General features: G+C 34.4%; 1 protein-coding gene across 6 annotated transcripts in view; it reads right to left on the bottom strand.

Annotated features, from left to right (window-relative positions):
- The window catches only part of CEP192 (centrosomal protein 192), a 132,984-nt gene that overhangs the window by 89,742 nt on the left and 24,011 nt on the right, over positions 1-19,231 (bottom strand). For 5 of the 6 annotated variants that reach the window (XM_027852362.1, XM_027852364.1, XM_027852366.1 and 2 more), the window contains exons 6-13: positions 16,938-17,028; positions 13,155-13,309; positions 11,739-11,880; positions 10,616-10,767; positions 7,545-7,770; positions 6,453-6,596; positions 1,819-1,883; positions 495-704 (exon numbers count right to left, since the gene is read on the bottom strand). In XM_027852362.1, the coding sequence (XP_027708163.1) occupies positions 495-704; positions 1,819-1,883; positions 6,453-6,596; positions 7,545-7,770; positions 10,616-10,767; positions 11,739-11,880; positions 13,155-13,309; positions 16,938-17,028 (1,185 nt within the window). The remainder of the gene's footprint in view (positions 1-494; positions 705-1,818; positions 1,884-6,452; positions 6,597-7,544; positions 7,771-10,615; positions 10,768-11,738; positions 11,881-13,154; positions 13,310-16,937; positions 17,029-19,231) is intronic. The other variant, XM_027852365.1, reaches the window with a different exon arrangement.

Raw genomic sequence — 19,231 nt, 5'->3', positions numbered from 1 at the left:
ATTATTTCATTTAAGCAAAAATCATACAACTTTTTTTGTATAACATAACAAGCTTTCATTGTAAGGTTTGGATGCAATACAGCAATTCTGATATCCTTCAAGTTTTTTAAAAATAGATTATAAGCCACCTGTAAGTCCTGTGGCATGTTTTCACTGTCAGATTTTAGAGGAAGTTCGCAATTTATTTTTTTTTTAATAATGAAGGTTTGCTGAAATGAATTTTAAATGAATTCTTTCAATAATGCAAAATGTTCCTTCTTTCCAACCTTGGATTTTGATTTCTATAAGCAGGAATGAATTTCCTTCTATGAGAATACAACGCAATATAAGTTTTTAAAGGCTATAAAATACAAATAAAGATAAACCTTTAAAAAGTTTGAGGCAGATTATGGACTATCATCTAGTATAGTATGTAAGTAGACAGCTATAAAAAGCACAGCTAACAGCATATTTTCTGGCTACTTTGATGTTTCTTCACATATTCTTATACATACCCTTTTCACATTAATACCCCCTTCAAGGCAGCCAAGTGCTTCAGATCTCTGACCAAAGAACTCCCCCAAAGAGAGTCGCAAATAACTGGCATCATCACCAGTCATATCTGATGTGGTGTGTGATCTCCTCAACAGATTATAATTAACAGATGCACTCCATGATGTATCCCCTGGGGCACCTGAAGTGTTCTGAAGATCTATTTTCTCTTCCTATGAAGAAAATAATTTTAGGAGAGTGTTTAAATTCTAAAGATCTTTGTAAAGTAATTTGTTCTTCAAAGTCAAAAATAAGTAAGAGGAAGAAACCTAAATGAACAGAGGCATATTTAAATTCAATGGCATATCTTTTTTTCTCATCTCCTTGCAAGCCTCAAGGTATTGGGTTTCGTATAATCACATTCATTAATAAAAAAATTCTTTATATAAGGAAAATGCATTAAAATCAAAAAATCTTCTATTTTCAGCATAGTTAAAAATTAGAGAAATACCATATAGAGATTTTCATGACAATCTGAACTGAACTGCAAAGAAATTTTAAAAGCATGTTCAGTCACTTGTTTATTCTGCAAAAAGAACCCTAAAATATTCAAAGTATAAAGGAGTAAAAACGGGCTTGGTTTGATACTCTCCAATGTACATGCAATAACCATGGTCCCATTAGAAATTATGCTGACTACATTCTAGAAACACTGTAGAACACTGAAAAGATTACTGATGTGGAATCAGAAAAAAAATCTAGGGTTTTTTGCTTTTTTTTTTTTGGGTGAGGCAATTGGGGTTAAGTGACTTGCCCAGAGAAATCTAGGTTTTAATCAAAGACTTGACACTAGCTATGTGACACTACAGGCAAATCACTTCATTTTTTTTTGAACCTCAGTTTCTTAATATACAAGGTTATGATATTTATAATACCCATCTAAGAGAGTTTTGGGGAAAAGTATTTTGAAAGTGTTAAAGCATTAAATTAAAATTTTTATTCAAAAGGGAATTTAAGTTTTACCTTCATTTAGACTAGTAAGAATAGACTAACATTTTTACAGAGCATTAGGTCTGGAGTTGGAAAGATCTGAGGTTCAAATTCAGTCATATACACTTACTAGCTCAAATTCAGTCACAGACACTTATTAGCTGTGTGACCCTAAGCAAGTCACATAACCTCTGTCTGGCTCAGTTTCCTCATCAGTAAAATGGGAATAATAATAATAGCAACTACTCCTAGTGTTGTTATGAGCATCAAACAAGATAATAACTGTAAAGCTCTTAGCACACAGTAAGCATTATATAAATGTTAGCCATTACTAACCATTTGAAACAAATTACTAACCTGCATAAATCTGTGTTCTTTTTCGAATTCTTCTTCATCTTGAGCAATCAAAGCCATTGCTTCAGCTTAAAAATAGTTTGGCAAAACAATATTAATGGTGCTAACAAGTACTTATCTACAAAACTGTATGTTACTTGACAAAGAAAAATGCTACGGAAATAAAACTAGTTCAAGTATCCAAAAAATGTCATTATATACATTGTGTATGGCGTGTGAAACCGTGAATCATTAGCTTTTGAAGTTAAACGCTATCACATTTGGGTAAAAAAGCTAAAATGGAACAAGGACTAAATTTATGGAGGACTAAATTTATGGAGTCAGAAGGCAATATCTCAAATCCTATCTCTACATGGCATTTATTTACAAATCAGGCAATAAATGCCTGTAAGTGAAATTTCATCGTCCATAATAAGTAAATAAAACCATTTTACCTACTTACTTTACTGAAGCTGCTAAGAATACCTCATATGACATGGGGTTACAATCATAAAAGCACATTACAACTTCTAGTATGGATTATTAAAGGTTTCCTATGCAATTCTCCTACGCCTCTGGTTTCCCCAGACTCCAATCCAAACCATATAATGTTACCAAAGTAATGCTCCTAAAGCTTAACTGTGATCACATTACTCTCTTCTCAAAAACATTCAAGTTTTTAAAAATAAGTTTAATTAGCTTCATTACTGACAAATTATATTTTTAAAAAACATCTATTTTGTAAAATGTGTGCAGCTGTTCAGTGTCCCCAAAGTAAAATCGAAACTTATTTTCATTTAAGGCCTTCCACAGTTTGGTTCCAGTCTACACTTTCTACTTACCTTCAATTACCCTAAGCAGTAACAAATTGGTCTTATACCTACGCTCCCAATTAATCCCCGTGGTTTTGTTCTCTCACGTCTACACTTTGCCTTTCTTGTCTCTACCTGATGAAATCCCTACAAAGTTTAGATTAGTGCCTCCCCAACAGCTAGAATATAACTTTTCATACAAAACTCCTGTAGTAGTCCCTCTTAAAACATTTAGTACATGAAGCCTTAAATTTGTATAGAAGTCTCATCTGCCTTACAGAATTGTAAACTTACAGAGGACAGAGACTTTGTCTTATTCGTCTTCGTATTCCTGAAGAACTAAGCACAACTATGAATTTCAAAAAATGTTGGAATTTTTTGCTTAACTGCTTTTGTGACTTATGGTTATCATAACAAACTTCAGTTGTGGTAAATGTGCTATAGCAGTTATGAAGTTATTACAATCGACTTGGCTTGCACTTTCACTAACTTGCATCTCCCACTTCTCAAATGAAATATTATAGTTGATGTGCCTTTAACATATCAATAATTTAAGGGAATGATGAGGTTCTTAAAGTCAAGGTCACAAACATTCAGTGCCTATAAATGTGTAAAGCACTGTGCTAAAGCTCTGGGGACACAAAGAATCACCCACCTCCAAAAACCAAACAAACAAAAACACAAGAATCCTTGCTCCCAACGAGTTCACAATCTAACAGAAGAGAGACTACAAAAAAATAATTATGTGAAAATGAGACATATAAAGAATAAAAGATATAAAAACAATCTAATGTGGGCCTGCACAACATATGGTCCGAGGGCTGCTTGTGCCCGCCAAAGGATTTCAGGCAGCTGTCACATCAGACTGACAATGGTTGTTTGCCACTGGTCATGTGATAGCCACTCTAAATGCTCTGGTGGCCACAAATGGCCCGCAGATCATGTTGTGCAGGCCTGATCTAATAGGAGGGATTACAAGCAAATAACTATGTAAAAACAAGATATGCAAAAATTAAATTGATGATGAAAAGAAGAAAAGCACTAACATTAAGGGGAACTAGGAAAGGTTTCCTGTAGAAGATGGGATTTTAGTTGGAACTTAAAGGAAACCAGGAGATAAAGAGAAAGAATATTGCAGACATGGGAGAATGGAATTCTTTCTTTGCTTTCTACCCCTTTTTATAAGTTCCTATAATATTAAGGATCTTTTTTTTTCTTTCTTTTTTTGGCTAGCAATCAGGGTTAAGTGACTTGCCCAGGGTCATATAGCTAGTGGGTATCATGTGTCTGAGGCCAAATTTGAACTCAGGTCCTCCTGACTCCAGAGCTGGTGCTTTATCCACTACACCACCTAGCTGTCCCTGAATTTCCCTTTCTAATATTGTCTGTTGAGTTTTGTTATTGTTATATAGAAATGGTGATTTTTGAGGGTTTATTCTGTAGTCTGAAACCATAATTAATTGTAGTCTCAATAAATGACTTTGGTTGATACCCTAGGATTTTCTAAGTAAACCATCATATCATGAGCAAATAGGAACAGTTTCATCTTCTCTTTCCTATCTTTACACCTTTAATACCTTCCTATTGTCTTCTAGACACTGTCTTTCTATTGTCTTTCCAGAACTACATAAAATAATAATGATAAAAGTAGGCATTTCAAAAGATAAGAGATAACTCTAATTATATTAAACTGAAAAGCTTCTAACAAAATAAATATACTTAAGATAAGAAATGGAGGGAGGAGTCCATCAAATTTCTCAGATAAGAGTTTGGTATTCAAAATACATAAATAATTAACAGAAAAACATAAGAACAAAAATGATTCCTAATAATTAAATAGTCAAGGGATATGAACAAAGGAAGAATTACAAACTATTAATGACCACATGAAAGAATTCTCCAAATTACTAATAAGAGAAATGAAAATTAAAACAACAATAAGGCTTCACCTCACACCCTGAAAATTGGCAATAATAACACATAAGGAGTGTCAATACTGCAGGAGTTGTGGGAAGATGGACATGCTGGTGCATTGGTAGAGCTATATGAATCAGCACGACCATTTTGGAAAGCAATTTGGAATTATTCAAATGAAGTGAGTAAAATGTCTATACCTCGTCTCCTGGAAATCCCAGGTTTACTCCAAGGAGACACATTGATAAGAATAAAGTTCCCACATATACCAAAATATTTACAACTACACTTTTTATAGTAACAAAGAAATGGAAACAAAGTAGATACTCATCAACTAGGGAATGGCTAAACAAACTGTGGTAAATAAATCAATGAATAAAAATTTATTAAGCTAAGATTTTCATCTATGACTTGACTACAAGTCATTCATAAATACTTATGAAATGTTCAGAAGGCATAAAGCTGGAAGGATAACTAACACAGGAATGACAAAGTAAGGATCCAAAAGGATTTAGCTAAACAGGGATAAACATACCGTCCTACACTTGGAGCCAAAAAGTTAACTACACTAGTTCAAGATATAGGAGAAGTAGCTAAACGACAGTTTCTATCAGAATGTTCTGGAGACTTTAGTGAACTGTAATTTCAATAAAGTCAACAGTATGTCACAACAGCTAATCCAGCTTAGGCTGCATCAAAAGAAGCATAGTATCAAGAAAGGTGATTGTACTCTGTACACTTTACAGAACACATCCAGAGTATCACATTTACCACATATTATGAAGGACATTGACAAGGTGGAACATATTTTCAGATAAGGGTGACCATCATAGCAAGGAAGATGAGGCCATGTCACACAATGGAAAAACTGATAAAACTAGAGATGCTTAACCTGGAGAAGATGAGGTAGAGAAGGGGATAAGAGAGCTGTCGTCTTAAGGTATTTTGGTCTATCCACATGGAAGAGGTATTAGACTTGTTCTACTTGGCCCCAAAGAGCAGAACCCAGGGTTCTACCCAATGAGTACAGGTACAAGCGGAAAGCTGTTAATTTGATATTTAAAAAAAAATAACTTCCTAATAATCAGAACTGTCCAAATTTGAAAAGGTTGTCTTAGAAGGGAGTTCTCCTTTACTGAAGGTCTTCAAGCAGATACTAGGCTACCATTCGTCAGGTAACATTAGCAATAAATGACATCTGAGAGTCTTTCCAACTCTGAGATGGTCTTTCAAGTAAGATCATTTTGATCCTGTAAAATCCCCTGGTAAGTACATTTCCTCACTACTTTTGCCACAATGCTATAATGAAGGAACCTAACGAAAGCAAGTAGTCACATAGCTCCCAAGTGCCCTTTAAAAAAAAATTTAGAACCCTATTATTAAAGTTTTTAATATGTCTGAAGAAACCAGATTAATTTTTAGTCTGTAACACTTTTAGAAACTTTTTATCAACCTCAAAGTCCTTAGGGGCAGGAACTGTCTTATTCATCTTTTTATCTCTGTTTTATACACAATGGGGCCTTAATAAACATTTTGAATTGAAATGAAACTAATTTTCCATTAAAATGCAATTTTTATTTTCTAACAATTTCTCAGTGGTGATATGAAAGGTATCTTTAATGTGAGGGAATGCACATTCCTTTTGGCAATCAAAATTTCAGAACTGGAACATATGAGATGACTAGATTTCTGTTAGCTCTAAAACTCTCATCATTGTAATTGAAAGAAGAAAAGTACTGATCTACACTTAAAAACTCTTCACTAAGAGTTAAAAATCCTAAAGCCTAACCTTTTACTTCATTGCATCAAATTATTAAGTCTACTAAAAAACACCTTTGAAGAAAATACAGTTAATATGTACCACATTTATCATCTCTAATGAGCTGCCCCCCCACCCCCCGCAAGGAGGGGAAGAGAATAATACATACTTACATCCAGTTCTGAATTCTTCATTTACTTCATTATCTCTACAAAGATTTAAATCTTGTTCTTCATCAAAAGAAGTATAATAGGCAAGATCAGTCACCCATTTACCTTCCTCATTTTGATAGACCACACTGTGTGGTAGAGCACCTTCTGAAAAATCATTTGAATTACACCAAAAGCCTTATGACAGAGGAAGTAATTTAAAGGTTAGATCTTTAAAATTCTAGAACAAGTTGAAAAGTTTTTAAACCCTTTAAAAATGTGAGATTTGGATTATATGTGAGAAGAATGTGTTTCACAGTAGATGACCTCTGACAGATCTGGGTAGAGTAAGAGTATATTTTCCTTTTGGCAATAAAATTTTTAGAAATGAAACATATAAAGTGACTAGATTTCTGTCAGCTCTAAAACTCTTATCAGTAGAGTACTCTCCTATTTGAGGAGTAGGTAAAATTAGGCATAATAAAGGCAAAACTTGGAACCTGCTTAGGAAAAAGATACATAACTAAAACATGGAGGAAAAATCCTAGGAAAGCCTATTAAAATTAAAGGAAAAATTTTTAGCTCTGTGGTTTAACATATTCATATATCTCACACAAAAAAAAGATCAGTTGAGGACACAAATCGTCAGTTTTTAATTTTTACGCAACTCCAGTGTTTAAAATGAAATAGGCATTTAACCAAAGTTACTGAATTGGAAAAAGAAAATCAGAACTTTAGAGAGTTATACCAGCCCTTTTATAAAGTAACCTATCAAAAACTTTTTGTATCTATCTTGTAAACAATTATAATAAATGTATATACTATTGCCTTCAATTAGATTGTAAACCTATTGAGGCAGCCAAGAATAGTTTCATTTTTGTCCTTGTGTCCCAAGCGTCTAGAAGGGCATAATCATCTTAAAATCTATAAAAAACTACACTTGTTACTCTGGTATGACAGGGTAGAACATAAAAGTCATCTTTTTAAGGCTCATTGAAATTCTCTATAGCTTTGTGTGATATTAAGAGACAAAAAAATCTATTTGTACGCTTCGCACTAAAATGCCTATCAGTGAAATATCTGATATACACTTGATTTCTAAAACAAAAAAATTACCTTTATTATTCTTTTCACCGGAGTTCCAATTCCCACAAATTCTCCTTTCATTAGTAGGTGACCAGTAAGCATGAGCTGGACTAAATCCATTATCAAGAAGTTCCACAGAATGTGTATCCACATTTTTTTCAATGAATATTTTAGGAGTTATATTATTTTGATGAGCAGACTGTACCCCCAATTTTAAGGGGTGAAGATCAAAATTACCTTGATTAATATCTGTGTCCTAAAAATAAAGTAGATCAAGTTTTATGCTAAACTCATCAACTGTCTACAATGCAACAATATCCCCTCTGCGGCAGTGTTTTGGGTTTGTTTTTTTTTTAAATCCAAGTCAGTTAAATAGTAATACCAATATTCCATCAATGACTCTTAATCACAAACCACCACAATCAAAACTGCCAGTGAACCAAAGAAGCAATGAGAGACAAATGGCAGATATCTGTAAGCTACAACGTATTACCAATGGTGAACTGAACTCAAGAATCGAGCAAAAGCTACTTAAGAAATTTATCAGAAAAGGAATGGACCAATCATTTAGCAAGAGCAAGTAATTGCCTGAATGCTACAATGACTGTTACAAAATGTTCCAAAGTCTAAAGAAAGGCCTTGTATACAAAGGTAGATATATCTTCTATGAAGGATTTTTGGGAAGATACTGTCAACATTCCAAAAAGAGATTAATAGCATCACAAATTTAAAACAAGGTTCTCAAAGTTCATCTTTTTCACCTCCTTTGTCAGATACAGAAACTGGGTCTCAAAGAGGGGAATTAATTTGCCCAAGGTCACAGAGGCCCTAAGTATCAAAGTCAAGATTAGACCCCAGGACGTCAGACTACAAATTCAAAACTCATTTTACTACAGAATTCTACATGGATCTGTACTGACAAAAGAAACGTCTACACTGATGAAATCCACTAAATTCACATACAGCAAAGTTTCTTAATTTTTTTTAAATCCTTAACTAGATCTCTCATTAATCAGTGTGGGAACATCCTCTATTAAGATACCTAATAACCTTTTCTCTTTCCACAAATCATTCAGAATACACAGACCCAAAGCAACAGAAGTCTTCTATTGGTTATTCTAAATTTCTAAGTTAAACTAAAGTATTTTTATCAATAAAATCAATATAGTATAAAAAGTAAACTTTTCTAAATAATTGGCATTCAGAACAATGTAAAAAGCTATAGCGCCATGATAAGAGGTTCACCTATGAACTGTTAGACCAATCTTACATATGCTTTTCAATTTTTCTCTCTTCCCTCCTTAGCAGCTGTCATTCCTTACTTCTTGCTTTAATAGTGTACCTGCTTCTACGTCTCTCTGCTCTGATTTGCTGTTTCTAATGTGCTAGGGGATAGAAAATCTATAACCAACTTAATAAATTGATAAGCTAAGAGAAGACAAGCTTTGAGTGAGGACATCTCCAGTGAAGAAGTACATGAGCTTTAGTGCAAGGACTCTGTGAGGTTAACTTAGGTGGCAAAAGACCTTTTTGCTCAAAGTCAGGTCCCAGACACGGTTAAGTGAAGTGCTAAATTATGGGACAGAACCATAATCTGCCCCAGGAGTTTTTAGATTACATAAAGCAAGGTAGCTTAGTCACCAGGGACTCAGAAAGACCTGAGCTTTGCCCTCTGGCAAATAAGAGGATCAAAAGCGAGAAAGAACATATTTTGTGTATAAAAGGGAAGTAAAAAGCCAAATCAGGGAAGGTCTCAAAAAATTTGAAGTTGGCCCAAAAATTAAGGAAGGACTATTTATTTTGTAGAGCGCCTACTGAGATGAAGAGTAGTTAAATCTCAGACTCTATATGAACTCTATCATAAAAATGATTCATTAATTTTGAATAAGGGAAGCAGCATAATGAAGAGTGCTTTAGGAAAATTAATCTAGCATTTATGTAACAGTACAGGAATGGAGGGGACAAAAATTCTAAAAGCTAAAGAAACAAGAGTAATCCAATCTAGGCATGAGGTCTTAATTAGGGTGGTACCAAAAAATATTAGGGGGAAGGGATCAAAAAGATACCACAGAGCTAAAGTGACTTAGTGACTAGACTGTATTTCACTGTAACCCAGTTTCATCACCTATAAAATAGAACTACTACTAAAAATACATATCACAGAATTGAACTGAGAATAAAAAGAACACATAAAAAAGTATCCACATATTTTGCAACATAATATACTAGGAAATAAGGCTATATTATTATAAAGATAAAGAATCAAAGTCCATGTGTGTGTACATATATGTGTACATAGTTTAAAACACATTTAGGGTTAGAAAGTTGATACCACTGAGATAAGATAAAAGCTGAAAGAGAGGACAGCTCCACACCCTTTGAACCAAGCAGTGCCAGTAGTGTTCATATACTCCAGGAAGTCAAAGACTGAATCAACAATTCAATATATAATAAAATATTTACAGCAACACTCTTTGTGGAAACAAAGTAAGTTATCATTAAATGGGAAATGAATCAGAAAAGCTAGGGTATGGTGCACAAAGAAATGAAGAATAGAGGGAATTCTAAGAAGGGAAAATCTGTGTAAGTTAAAACCCAGTAAAATTAGCAGAATGAAAAGGACAACATATACAATCACTAAAACTATGTAAATGAAAACATTACTAAAAGAAAATCCAATTTTGAATAACTAAAAAACCAATGAAAGTCTCAGGAAAACTTTGAAATTCAAATATGTCTTGCACATGATCATAACAGAGGAAGAGGACAGCTTAAGGCAGATTATTGTATATGCTAATAAATAGTCACTATTTCAGATGTTTTTACTTATTAGATTTTTTTGTTTTTAAGTCAGTAGAGAAGTTATAATAAGGGGATAGGGAAGGGCGTTGAAATGACTAACAAAGACAAAAGGCACCAATAAAACTTATTTTTAAAAAGTGAGAGCTAAATATGTCTAAATTTTGGACACGGGGCTATAACATGATGGTATAACATTTGAGCAAAATAGTTTTTAAGCTTATTTCATCTGAATGACCTAAAAGTAATTCACTCAAATATTTTCCCCATAAAAAATGAAAAAGAAACCAAAGTTGACCAACCTCACAATACGGAACATTATCCACTGAAGGATTATATACTGAAGTATCATTTTCTTCCCTTGGTCCGTTTTTTTCAATTCCCCATGTATTAGAAGAAAACAATGGCACATCATCTGTATTTCTTTTACCCTCTTCAATACAGCCTTCATTCTCTGCAAAGTACAAGAAAAAAAATCAGTGTTGTAAAGTTTAAGTTTCATGATTAATTTTACTATCCTATAAATTTATTAGTCTGTTAATAATGTCATAATACACTGAAGTCATAATAACAATAATGGCTAGCATTTATATAGTGATTTAAGGCTTGCAAAGCACTTTACAAACATCTTGGCTGATCCTCACAACAACTGTGAGAGACAGGTACTATTAAAGTACAGATAAGGAAACTGAAGCAGACAGAGGTTAAGTGACTCGGCTAAGGTTACACAGCAAATAAGAGTCGGAGCCTGGATTTGAACTTTAGCCTTACTGATTATTCTGTAGGTCCAGAGCTCTATTCTCTGTGCCACCTAGCTGCTTTACCATCTTAATTTCCTATTGCTCTTTAGGTTGGAGGGGAAAAGCAGGAATGAGCACGGCTTAAGTGTAAGGGGGAGTAGGGATTATAGAGCAACTGAGGCTGTAATGCAGACTGCAGTGGTAATACACTTTGCAGACAAAAAGATTTGATAAGTAAGGCTCTTGGAAAATCATATCAGAATTAATATTATACATATAACTTAAAACCTATTTTCCAAGACTAAAAACTTAACAGCCAGATACAAATAACACTGGATAATTAGGCTAATCTAACTAAACTATGATTAAAAACATAAAATGGTAATTTTGCAAAAAATGTTGCTACTTCTTTTTTCATAATGCTGCACTATATTTGATTTGAATAGCCTTATTAATAAAGTACTTAATAATTCAGTACTTAGAGGAATTATCATTTGCAAACACTCTTTTTAAAGGAATACTTACCTTTAAAGCTTTGGAGGTTGTTCACTTTTTCTAAGTCCCACAAAAATTCAGCAATGCCTCTTTTCTTCCCCCAAATAATAAACCACATAAGTTGAGCAACAAAAGCAAAAGAAAAGTTAAAAGGAATTCTAATAATGAAGGAAAAAATTTCAATACCTACCAGAGACAACTGGATCAAAAGGGCTCTCTTCACACTGTCTGGAGTTAAGTTCAGATTTCATAACAATTTGTGTTCCAAGAGAACATACAGAGATGCTATCTTCTGATTTGGGTCTATAACTTGGTCTATTATTTTCATTTACCTGTTTAAAGAATACCAATGCCTTAATTTAAAAATATGTAATTTGATGTTTTTTAAAAATCAAATCTGAAAATTCCTGAGAAACACAAAAAAAAATTGAAAAAAAAAACACCTTAAAGACAATATAAACCTTTTTTTTTTACTGTAAAGAACTGTTATGATCTGTGGATTTGTTAAATGCAGTTTTATAAAAAAAAAATCTTTAGGATAAAACTGTGTGTGTGCATGTCTTAAACAGTCAAGGATGTATGTCTTCAATATATTTATCCTTTGAAGAGGCACTTTCTTTCTCTGGAAAAACGTTAGTTTAAAAATGTCCTTTAATAACAACATACCATGCTCATTTGACTATATTCAAAGTGACAGCTTAAATGGAAGAACTGTTACTTCAGAGCAGGGGACGCAAAACAGAGTTATTTGTGAAACAACATAAAAAAGGGAGTACCAGAAAGCCAGAGCCAGGACACTTAAACCAAAGTCTTCCTAACTTCTCCACTCTCTCAAAGATATAAATATGCCTTCAAAATAGTAGAGTATAACTGTCACTCTGATGATCTGGGAATTAAGTATCTATACCTAATATACACAAGCAGCAGGCAATTCAATACTTAATTAAGAGCAAATTCTGGTTCCCTAAAAGACTGCATTTTATAACAAATATATGTATGTATTAGTCCTTTGAAAGTAGACCAAGTAAGGGGCAGCTAGGTGGCAAACTGGATAGATTGAAAGTAGACCAAGTTCATAAAACAGGTTCATTTAAAAGTGAGTTGCTCAGGGTGGTGCAGTGGATAGAGCCCTGGATTCAGGAGGACCTGAGTTCAAATCCAGCCTCAGACACTTGACACTTACTAGGTGTGTGACCCTGGGCAAGTCACTTAACCCCATTGTCTAGAAAAAAACAAAACAAACAAACAAAAAAATAAGTGAGTTGCTCAAAGCTTTTATCAAGAATATGGTAGACCAAAAGGAGGCACATATTTCTTATTATATCAAATCTGTGGAAAATGAAGTTAAAAAAAAAAAACAAACCAGGGGCAACTAGGTGGTCCAGTGAATAGAGCTCTGGCCTTGGAGTCAGGAGGACCTGAGTTCAAATGAAGCCTCACACACTTGCTAGCTGTGTGACCCTGGGCAAGTGACTTAACCCCAACTGCCTCACCAAAAAACAGTTGCCTTAACCTAGTAAAAATCTAAAGAAAGTAGTAATATTATGTAAAATAGATTTTTTTGCAATATTAAGTCAGAGAACCAAGAAGTCTGATTTAAATATACCTGGCTGGGATGATCATTTGATAGCCTAAAAGTTGGGCTAGATTCTGGAAGCCCCTGTTCCTCTTGATCTTCTCTTAGTATTTCTGGGGATGCTAACTGTTGAAAATATGCTTCCAAATGATCATCATAAAACTCTTCATCATCAATGTCTTCATCTTATGATAATGCAAAAAAGGAATGGGTTTTAGAAGCTGTTAGAGAAGTGAAGTTGATTTTCATGAGAAAAATACACAGCTTAATTCATTTCAATGGCATAGGAAATTTATTTTACCATCTCAACTTTCAGAAAAACTGACAAAAATATTCAATGTGACCAAGTGGAATTTATCCCAAGAATTCAAGCATAGTTCAATATCAGAAAATTCAGCTAAATAAACAGCAATGTGAAAACCACTAAAGTATTTAAGTAAGGTAATACAAATAAAATATAGTTTCTAATTTGAGGTTTTCTTGAAATTAAGCATAAGAATTGGAGGAATTTCCTTAATACGACAGGAGGATGGTTATTTTCACATTAGTAATAGTAAGGCTAAAATATTTTTACAGAGGACATGATTATACACCAACAAAATATAAGACAATAAGAAAGCTAAGATAATAAAAGATGGTTTAGAGTGGAGAAAAGACTTGAGTCAGGCAGACCCTCCAGCAGGCTATTGCAATAATGTAGACAGGAGATGATGAGGGTGATGAGTGGAGGCAGACTCAGTTATTATTATTGTTATCACCATTATCATGCAATCTAGGTTGATATTATACTACACAGGGAGAGGAAAACTGAGGGAGACTATCATCTTTGCACCACCCTTCAAGTAATACCGGATCACAGCAAATGTAACTGGAAGAACAGTTTTTAAAACCCTCAAGCTCAAGGAGAGTTTAGTTCCAATGAACAGGTTCACCTAACTCCAAATCTAGTTCATTACTAATCTAGAAAATGCCATTGTGTCCAATGCAGAATTCTAGGTCTACACTAGAATGGACCTGAAAGAAGTGACTGTAAAGAAGCTAAGTGAAAAGTAATTTGTAGTAAGAAGGCAGCATGAGCTTTCTGCTGAAAATGGATGTGAAAAGCACCCTACAAAACTATCTTTAGACAACAAAAAGGTCTAAACGGGAAGTCTAGAGCAACAATCAAAAAGAATAACCACAAAAAGTCCAGCTATCGCCAGGTTAAAAGAACCTTTAAGAATCTGGGTTAATTTTAATCCTCCTGCAAAACGACTACTAAAAATAACTAAGATGTTTATAATAACTAGAGTTCACCTGTATGAGTTTATAGTCATTTCCATTTAAAATGGAAATTGCAAAAAACTGCAGAATGAATAACATCTAGGGTCCCTACTTAAATTAATTCCCACAACCACCACCAGAGAAATTACTAAAGAGAAAAAAGCTTTAGAAACATAAACTTGAAAGACAGTGAGCAAAGCAAAGAAAATCCCCAACCATAAAAATATCTGCTACATCAGACAATTACAGGACAAGACTACTGAAAAATTCATGGTAATATGGCAACTATTATAACTTATTAAACGCTGAAAAATACACTGGAATAGAAAACTGATACACAGAAGAATGGAAGACTTGAGCTGGGCAACATAAGAGAAAGAAACACTTTTGGAAGTAGCAAAAAGCAAACATAGTGAAGTCAAGAAATTAATGAAACACAAAAATAAAATGAAAGAATGATCCATAACTTAAGAAGACAAATGATAGTCACGCTAAAATATAACTGATCTCAAATATAGATCTGGAACAACAAATCTCAGAATAACTAGTATTTCCAGAAATGGGAATAAAAACACTATGTTTGAAGAAAGAATTTGAGAAAAAAAATCAAGATAATGTTTTTAATGCTATGATTTAGTCCTAAGCAGTCATTTGGATGACATCTATGTTTATGCTGATACACTGCATTTAGCTGTTAGCATTTTCAAATCACATTAATTATTTGGGGTTTTCTTGGCAAAGACAATGGAGTCACTTGCCATTTCCTTCTCCAGCTCATTTTATAGATGAAGGAAGAGAGGCAAACAGGTTTAAGTGACTTGCCCAGAGTCACCCAGCTAGTGAGTGTCTGAGGCCAGATTTGAACCCACAAAGATGTGAGTTCCAGACTCCATGCCTGCCATTCTATCCACTGCACCACCTAGCAGCCCACATCATTGGTAGTATTTACAAAAAAATCACTTCTGTGGGCAAGATTTCTGCTGGTTAATAAATATGTTGCCAGCTTAAATACAAAACAAAATCAAAGGAAAATGCAATGCGTCATAATGAAGTTTGCTACTGGAACTGGATTTGTTTTGCTAATTTTTTATAATGATTTTTTTAAATGGTTGCAGAAAACTAATCACTTATACTTATTATGCTAAAATAAACTCCAATAATCATATTCGAAATAATTTAATGTTACAATGATACAGATTTTAAGTGGGGAGTTATTTACAGAAGATGCAAAGTAGAGAAAAGTTATTTTATCCAGACTTGTTACCCTTACGTTTTTCAAAAACTAAATTACATCACAACCTTTTAGGTTTAACAAAATGGGATGGATTAGACAGAACTAACATCCTATAAAACATTTTTAGAGGACAATACTTTGTTCCTGCAAGTTTGAGAAGAAAGCACTGCCTCTAAAGACCAGATTCAAATCATACATGTGATACCTACTATCTATGATCTTGGACAAGTCGTCTTAACTTATCTGGGCCTTAGTTTTATCATGTGAAAAATGAGGTGTTTTAACTAGATAACCTATGAGGTTCCTTCTAGCTATATAAATCACAATTCCTTACCTAAGAGATACAATGGGGCATACATAGTTAATAAAGTATCAGCTTCTGAGTCAGAAAGACCCAAATTCAAATCCTCCTGTGATATGTACTGTGGGGTGATAAGCAAGTCACTTAATCACTCAGTATCAAAAGACTAAGACTGTACAAGTCACAGAGGCACTGCCTGTCAGAATCAGAAGGGATTTCCACAGGTGGGCATACTGCTTCATCACAGGTTCAAACTATGTGCCACCCCCTCCCCAAACTCTTGGAAAATAAGCAGTGCTAAAAATTAAAAACCCAAGTTAATTAAATACATAATTATCTTCAAAGCCCAGATTTACAAAGATGAACAATTTTTCAAGTTTCAAAACAGAAAAAATGTTAACAGTCAAACAAGAACATAAGATTAAATCAGATTACTCAATGATTCATATTTTAGGAAATATATTAACCAACTAAAGTATCTCCAGAGAAGGGAGACATCAGTGGGAAGGGCACGGGAACCAATATTATAGGAAAAATAGGAAGAATGGGTAAAAGAAAAAAGGGGGGGCCCCTAGAGAAAAACTCAGAGGAAGCGTGATAGTTGCTATCAAGTATTTGAAGGGGTGTCATATGAAAGACATGACAGGACTTATTCTGATTGACCTCAGAGGACAGAATTAGAACAAGGAAAAGTTGCAGAGAAGCAGATTTAGACTCAGAGTAAGGGAACCCTAGAATAACAACGAGAGCTGTCAAAAATGTGAATAGAGTGCTTCTTGAGAAAGCAGCCTCTCCATCACTAGAAGTCTTTCTTCAGACAAAGGCCAAATGACTATGTTAGTGAGGTTGCCAAGGAGATTCTTGAAAGGGTTTTAGCTGTACTAGACAGCTTTTGAGGTCACTTCCAATTCTGAGATTCTGAGATGCCATATTGGCTATAAATATGAACAAAAAGCCAGAATCTGAAGGAGTTATAAAGCAAGATTAAAATGCTTAAATGGTGTATATACTATACCAGAAGAGTCTTCCAAGCTTCTAAATGATAATAACTTCTCATTTTCTAAAAGGCTTCTTTCTTCTTCAAATAGTGGTTTTCGGAGATCAATCTACAGGGAAATAACAGGAAAATAATTGTTTTGTTCATTTCTAAGACACTGATATAAGGCAGAGAAAGACTAGACCACAGCTTTTCCAGGAATGCTTATAACACTTAACCAACTACTTAGAAGACTCTACTAGAATAAATCAACAAGCATTTATTTATCACTCTCTACATGTCAGGCATTGTCCTAGAGGCCAGGGACAGATACAATGACAAAAAAAATTAAAGCATTCCTACTCTGAAGGAGCAAGATATTCTAGAGAAGACAACACTTATAAATAACTGAAAAAATATTTAAGTGCTCGTTATGTAAAAGCACTATAGTAAGGGTTAGGGATACAAATAGAAAAGGAAGACACTCTCTGGTCTCAAGGACCTCATGTTCTAATGAAGGAAAAAATAAATATAAGAGGCTTCAGCTGCTAATCAGACAGAAAGATTTCACGATCCTTAGAGTACAACCACAAAGCAATAGTAACATATCTTCATTAATGTTGTTTCTACTGATAAAATCATATCATTTCTGAAGTTGAATCACTTGGTATTGCTAAGGACTTTGATGGCTGTGACTCCTGAGTAGGCAAAGCAGCATCTAAATAAGCAGCTACCAGATTGCATCTACAGGTTGTAAGCAAGACCAATAATCTGTAAATGCTCCGAGGGCTCTCAGGCTTACATTCTCATTAATGGCAGGCATTAGTGGTAAGGAAGATGAGTCCCTTTTCTATAAGGACTACTCCCCTCAATGAGGGCTGCACAGCCTATGCTTGAAGCAATGCCACTATTCTCAGGAGCAAAGTCCTGAGTTTTCTCCATCAGGGCTGAAGAGAGACAGTAATTGGGTAATGGCTTTGGTTTCATCTGCCTGGCATATATAGCCTCCATTCTCTCCCAAAGGAGGCCTTGCTACTTCAATTAAGCTAACTTGCCTGTTCTGTAGGAGGCAGTCAGAAATTGGTGGGCAGAGCTGGTTCCTTTGCCACGAGAGTGGTTTCCCTGACTGATGACTGCAAGGAGAAAGTGGATGGAATAGAAAACACAGCCTGTGGTCTAGGGTAGTGTCAAACAAATAGAAATGGGGGTCACTAATCTGCATATAAGGATCCCTGTGCACTGCATATTATATTTTATTTATTAAATATTTCTCAATTACATTTTAGTCTAGTTTGATCATACTTGGGAGTTTGTGGGGAGCATGTGGCTTGCAGGCAGAATATCTAACACCTTTGGTCTAGGGGATGCCTGCTATCTATGTAAATACAAATTTATATAATGGATAAATATTTGAGAAAAATACAAAATACAGGGTATTTTGGAAGAGAGGGCATTACCAATTGGAGAGATAGGGAAATGCTTCATATAGAAAATAATACTTGAACTTAGTCTTGAAAGAAGTGAGGAATTCTATGAAGCCAACATGAGGAAGGAAGACTTCGAAGATGGCCAGTGTTTAGAGATATGAAACTAGGAGATAGGAATGTCTTAAATGAACAGCAGAGAGGTAGCCTATTTGATGAGAAGGAAATAATGTAAAATGAGACTAGAGAGAGAGGTTTAGGATTTAAGTTGTGAAGGGCTTTAGAAACCAATCAGTAGTTTATATTTTATTCTAGTGGCAATAGAGATCCACTGAGTAAGAGAGTAAATATGGAACTTTGGTAGAGAGGACAATTCAGAGAGGAAAAATAATGATCTGTCTTGGACATGTTAATATTCGAGTTGTCAGTAAGACATTCAGTTTGAAAAATCCAATGGAATCCGGCCTCAGACCAAACACTTGACACTTACTAGCTGTGTGACCCTGGGCAACTCACTTAACCCCAACTGCCTATTTAAAAAAAAAATCCAATGGGCAGTTGTTGGGAAAAGGAGAGCAAATAATTCCATATGCATTCAGACTCCATAGTTCTTTCTCTGGATGTGGATAGCATTTTCCATTGTGAGTCTTTTGACACTTCTTAGATCCTTGCATTGCTGAGAAGAGCCAAGTCTATCAAGATTAGTCATTGAACAATGTGTTTGTTACTGTGTACAATATTCTCCTGGTTCTGCTCATTTCACTCTGCGTCAGTTCATATAAGTCTTTCCAAGTTTTTCTTAAGTCTGTCTGCTCATCATTTCTTATAGCACAATAGTGTTCCATTACATTCATATACCACAACTTTTTCAGCCATTCCCCAATTGATGGACATCCCCTCAATTTCCAA

The sequence above is a fragment of the Vombatus ursinus genome, unplaced genomic scaffold (assembly GCF_900497805.2).
Source record: "Vombatus ursinus unplaced genomic scaffold, bare-nosed wombat genome assembly UNPS02009573.1, whole genome shotgun sequence".
Lineage (NCBI taxonomy): Eukaryota > Metazoa > Chordata > Mammalia > Diprotodontia > Vombatidae > Vombatus > Vombatus ursinus.
The sequence above is the reverse complement of the archived record's forward strand: the minus strand, read 5'-3'. Positions and strand labels throughout refer to the sequence as shown.